The 5793-nt window shown below is 43.3% G+C and overlaps 1 protein-coding gene across 1 annotated transcript in view; it reads left to right on the forward strand.

Annotated features, from left to right (window-relative positions):
* The first annotated feature begins 1236 nt into the window (after window positions 1-1236).
* The window catches only part of LOC103618997 (creatine kinase S-type, mitochondrial), a 37859-nt gene continuing 33302 nt past the window's right edge, over window positions 1237-5793 (forward strand). Inside the window, exons 1-3 of the mRNA XM_008637469.1 lie at window positions 1237-1437; window positions 2821-2916; window positions 4904-5125. Of these exons, the coding sequence (XP_008635691.1) occupies window positions 1276-1437; window positions 2821-2916; window positions 4904-5125 (480 nt within the window). The 5' untranslated portion in view covers window positions 1237-1275. The remainder of the gene's footprint in view (window positions 1438-2820; window positions 2917-4903; window positions 5126-5793) is intronic.

A 5793-nucleotide genomic window follows, 5' to 3' on the forward strand; every position in this document is an offset into this window, starting at 1 on the left:
GGAAGAGTGACCCACGCCACAGCAGTTTTGGGAGGACTGTTTGCCCATGGGAGGCACTCATGTTACAGCAGTTTTGGGAGGACTGCTGCGCGTGAGATTGGAACCATGCTGGAGAAGTTCATGGAGAACTGTCTCCCATGGGAGGGACCCCATGGCATAGCAGGGGAAGGACTCCTCTCCCTGAGCAGCAAAAGAAAACCTCAGGTGATGAACTGACCAAAACCCTCACACCCTGTCTCTTTGCACTGTCGATAGGAAGGAAAGAGGGGTTGGGGGAAGAAAAGGTGTTTTTAAGGGTTTATTTTACTTCTCATTATCCTGCTCCGATTTTGTTAGTTATAAATTCACTTTGTACCTCTAAGCCGAGCCTGTTTTGACCTTGGAGTGTTTTCTCCCGGTCCTTATCGCAACTCATGAACCCTTCATTTAATTTTTTTTCTCTCTTCTGTCCAGCTGTGGCAGGGGAGGGCGAGTAAGCGACTTTCATGGGTGCCTGGTATTTGGCCAGTGTCAAACCACAACAATGAACTTCAGTGTGAATCCTTCCCAAGAACAAACTGCATGGGTCCTCCACAGACCACAGTTCCCGCCAGAAAACCTGCTCCTGCATGGTCTACTCTCCATGGGCCACATTTCCTGCCAGGAGCCTGCTCCATCATTGGCTCATCATGGGCTGCAGCTTCCTTCAGGGCACATCATTCTCCTCTGCCATGGGATCCTTCATGGGCTGAAGGGGTTCAGCCTGCCTCACCATGGTCTTCACCACAGGCTGCAGGGGAATCTCTGATCCGGCACCTGAATCACCTCCTCTCCCTCCTTCTTTACTGACCTTGATGTCTGCAGGGTTGTTTTTCTCAAAATTTTTCTTTCTTTTCTCTCTCACACCTGCTATGCAGTATCTTTTATCCTTTCTTAAATATGTTCTCACAGAAGCGCCACCAGCTTCACTGATTGGCTCAGCCTTGGCCAGTGGTGGGGTCCATTTTGGAGCCCACTGAAACTGTCTCTGAGCATGGAGGCAGCCCCTGATTTCTTCTCATAGAAGCCATTCCTGCAGCCCCTCCACTAAAAAATCTTGCCACATAAACTGAATATATGTATAAACCAAGAACTAATTATATTTTTCAGCTATGCTGTGTATTCCATGTTTCCTGATCGCTTAAGCAGTTTCTTAAACTAGCAAGGATTACTGTTTAAAGATATCATATTAAGTGCTTATGATGCTTTTTTCTCTTCAGTGCAGACTATCCTGATCTCCGCAAACATAACAACTGCATGGCTGAATGCCTCACACCAGCAATTTATGCCAGGCTAAGGGACAAGATGACTCCCAATGGCTACACCCTAGACCAGTGTATCCAAACCGGGGTTGACAATCCTGGCCATCCTTTCATTAAAACTGTGGGCATGGTTGCAGGTGATGAAGAATCCTATGAGGTAAAGTATTTTCACAATGCTATCATATTTTTTTCAATTTGTATGGTATAGTTCACAAGAGCTCATTATATGAACACAGATTCTTAGTAGAATATGGACTCCTAAGAAAAATTGTGTCCCAGAGAATATATATGGGGCAGATCATGTACATTTTCCCTACTCTTTATGAGAATTTGAATACTATTCTACATTAGGAAATGCAGTGAATATGAGGCATTGCTAAAGGAGCCCTCTCTACTGCAGTCAAAGTCAATAAAATATGGTTGCTTGGGAGCAATCCTCTATTTGCCTCCAACAGCAGCTCTCTTTCCTAATACTAAATGTAGTTTATGGAAAAACGACAAGAGACATCAAAATAAAGGTAATATGGAAATTACACTGTAAAACAACTGAGGCAGAACTGAAAAGAAAATAGCTTCTGTGAAGTGCTGGGAATCTTTAAGCCATAACTAGTGGACCATGACAAAAGCCAAAGACAGTATTAGTATATAAAAAAGAAGAAAATCCTTATTTTTATTGACCTCTTGTCTGCTTCCTTCAGTCTACCATACAATAGTATATTATTATATAATCTCTTAAGAGTATCCCAAATGCTAGGCTGCTCAACATGGAAGAAGACATCTGGTATTCTGGGACTACTAGCTTCTGTGATTTGTTTTACTTATTTAGACATGGTGACTGCCTTGAAAAGCTCTGCTAGAGTTATTGCTGCACAACAGAATGAAGGTGTGATTGTGATCAGTGTTGACATACCTGTGCTAAATGGTTCTAACTAGCACCAGTAATCAATGGCAGTGAAGACAGGTATTCTCATACAACCTAAGAACAGGGCACAAGCTGCCTGGGGACTGAACATGTATTTTAGTTGCTAATAAATCCTGAAATTTAATCTGGTTGCCACCACATATAGTACCTATCTGTGGTAACTAGAATAAGCTTGTAAATAAAGTGCAATTTTTGTTGTGAAGATGAGCAACCACTATAGAGCACTGTTTAGGTCAAAATGACTGAAATCCGCCACCAATAATCTCCCAATTTATTGTTAGGAGATAGAGGTTGAAATTCCATGTTCTGCTTCTAAGATGTACAGGAGAAACTCAGAGCAATTGCAAAACTCATGGCAAACTACTGGCAGTTACCATCTGCTACATAAACAATAGACCTATCGAAAATCGATTTTGAGAGGTAATTTTTCAGACAAATTTTCAAAGATACAACCCACATATGACTCTTCCCTTTATATTTACCCCTGTTAGCACTTGCTAACATCCATGGCTATCATCCAGAAGCCGTTACCAAGGGATTTCCCTTGTGACTGAAGTTAGTGCATTAAAGTGTTTCTATAATAGTGAAGACTTTTTGTAGATTCTCTTGACTCCATAGGTATTTGCTGAAATTTTTGACCCTGTCATTAAAGTGAGACATAATGGCTATGATCCATGCACAATGAAACATCACACAGACCTGGATGCATCCAAGGTAGGATTTAAATAAAATAATGAGGAAATAAAGATTCAATGCTGCTGCTTACAATGATGATATTGTATGTAATAGTACTTTTTTTCCTCCTGATCAAACTCCAAAGAAATTGAGGAAACTGGCTAAAGAAGCTGGAATGCCACAAATTACTGAAATGGCACATCCCACAGGGAGTATGTCTAAACGAAGTGAGCTCTGGTTCTGCCCTTTCTTATTGCAAGCCTGTTAGTTTACAGCTTAGATTTGCTGGGGTTTTCAGCATCTGACAAGCTAGAATCTACATGGCCTTTCTTTCTCTTCCTTATTCTTTTCTTCTAATTTCCTCTCTTTACTGAACCACTTTCACCTGACTACTTTATTCAATTACACCCTGACATTATGCAGAAGTGCCAGAGGAACAAGACTGGGCAAAAGGAGCAAGCCAGGAGCCAAGAGTGATAGCAAGACAGGAGAAACAGCGGGCCCACCAAGGGCACATTTCCACAGTACCCAAGCAAGTAGAGAACAGATGAACAGGTCTAGTTACAGTAACCAGGTTCAGCCAACAGGCCAGTAATTGACAGAAAAGCCCATAGCGACAAGGTGTTGCTATTCAGGAGAGCCGAGGGGGGACAACCCAGTGTGCCACGACCTTCCGAGAAAGAAAAATGCAAGGAACAACTTTTCCAGGACCGGTGGCCGGCTTCCCTGGGCAGGAAGTGATTTCAGCGAGTGTAGTGATTTCTCAGCTACAAGTGATTTCAGCTCTTGCGATTCAGCCCTTTGTGAAGTCACCCAAAGCGAACTTGGGGATTGAGAGACAGGAGCCTCGTATAGCAGTTCCACAGAGGTAGCCTTTATTGTCCAGCAGCCTCTGTGAAGGGAAGGCCAGGGACAAGAACTCCCTACTGAGGGGCAGAAACAGGGGGCTTTTTATGGGAAAGGCAGGGGGTGGGGTAGAAACCAACTAGCCAACTGGGTACAGGCTATTGCCATATAGAAACAAGGCATGCTGGGGGTGGTTCACTTTCTCGCCATGACCCAGAGGAAAGCTGCTTATCTCTGGGGAAGGTTGTCTTGCCATCAGGCCTCTCTCCTCCAAGGGAGTGCAGAGGGCTCTTGTGCCAAGGGCTCCCAGCCCTCCACAACAAGGCAAGTCTGAGGTCAGGTCAGTGAGGCAGGGTCAGGATAAACAAGGTACAAGGCCAGGCACAGGCATACTTATAAAGTAGCTCAGATAAGGACTGAATTAAATTAAATGCAGCTCAAACCAAGGTGTAAAGACTGCAGATGAAACTTCTCAGAAATCTTTTTCAGACAGCTATTTTCAAAGTTGTTGGATCCATGGTTACACAAGTGTGCAATATCAGAGCTGGATAAAACCCAGTGGAGAGAGGGTGAAAGGTTTTCAGAGATCCTTGGTGCTCTCATGGCCCTAACAGCAAGCTAGTTGCATTCCTACCTTGTTCTTAACAGAGGGATTGATCCCAGCTGGTACAAAACATTTGGGCCTTTGCCTAATGGCACTATGAGCCTGTTCATGAGGTAAAGTTAACCATGTATTTAAGGATCAGAGTGAAAGCATTCCCCTTTTCCTGCACACACAGAATCTAGTCTTAGCCATTTCTTAGTATTTCCTTCATAGTTCAATAATGGCATTGATTAGTATCATCTTGGACTTTCTTCTTTCAAAAGAACTTCCATACCTGGCCTTCTTTCTATGTTCATATCCATATTTCCAAAAGCCATTCAGATCTTTTCATACTCCATGCTGGAGCTAAGAAGGATCAGCTGGTTACTTTGCCACATTCAGTCAGCAAAAGAACTTTGGAGTTCCTAAAAACACCCTTAGTATTTGAAACACTGAGGGGCTCCTAATGTTCTGTGATATCTAGAAGAGGTCATGATTCCTGGGCAGAAAGGTGACCTGTTTTTTATAATAGGATTTTTAAATGGTGGTGTACAAAATGGGTGACTGTATGTAAATTAAAAAACATTTTTCCTTCAGATCACTCATGGTCAATTTGATGAGCGATATGTCCTCTCATCACGAGTACGTACTGGTCGTAGCATCCGGGGTCTCAGCCTTCCTCCAGCTTGTACCAGGGCAGAGAGAAGAGAAGTGGAAAATGTTGTAGTCACTGCTCTAGCTGGGCTGAAAGGAGACCTTTCTGGAAAGTACTATAGCTTGACAAATATGTCTGAGAAAGATCAGCAGCAGCTTATTGATGTAAGTATAACTCCATGTTACATGTCTGGCTTTTGCATGTGTCCTCCTTTACTAAATGAGATGTCTTTCATGTCTATTTCTTCTTGTGTATAGGGGTGACTGATACCAGCACAGGCTGGTTCTCTGGTTCAGTGGCAGTGTCTGTCACAGGGGTTGGAGTAAGTGCAGGACCTGTCACCGGGGTTCAAGTAGCCACAATGTTTATCATTGGGGTTGGAGTAGCCTCAGTGCCTGTCGTTTTGTCATCAGATCCAGAGACCTTCTCTTCCCCCTGAGGGTACTGAGTAGTGTAGAACAGTGCTCTGCCAGGCCCCAACAGGTTGCAGTGATTTGTGTCTCTCTGGAATTGCCAGGGTGACAGCATACTTCTTCCTAATATTTTACTAGTTTTTCAGGATTCTGCACATGTTCAGGGGTTCCAAAATGTTGGAGGTGGTCACTATCCTAGGTACTTGCCCATACTATCCCACACACCCTGCCATTCATAACTATCCATCCTTGAGACAGATGTCTGGGTGATGTTCTTAAACAGCTGTTTAACCTTAAACAAGACCTGAACCATATTCAGCAACTTGCTGGCTCCTAGCACAAGGATCAGGTTGGTTTCAAGGGTATACAAAGGATATTCAAAATCTTTAAAGTTCTCAAATGTTATTGTAATCAGTAGA

The sequence above is a fragment of the Corvus brachyrhynchos genome, unplaced genomic scaffold (genome assembly GCF_000691975.1).
Source record: "Corvus brachyrhynchos isolate BGI_N302 unplaced genomic scaffold, ASM69197v1 scaffold337, whole genome shotgun sequence".
In the NCBI taxonomy this organism is placed as follows: domain Eukaryota; kingdom Metazoa; phylum Chordata; class Aves; order Passeriformes; family Corvidae; genus Corvus; species Corvus brachyrhynchos.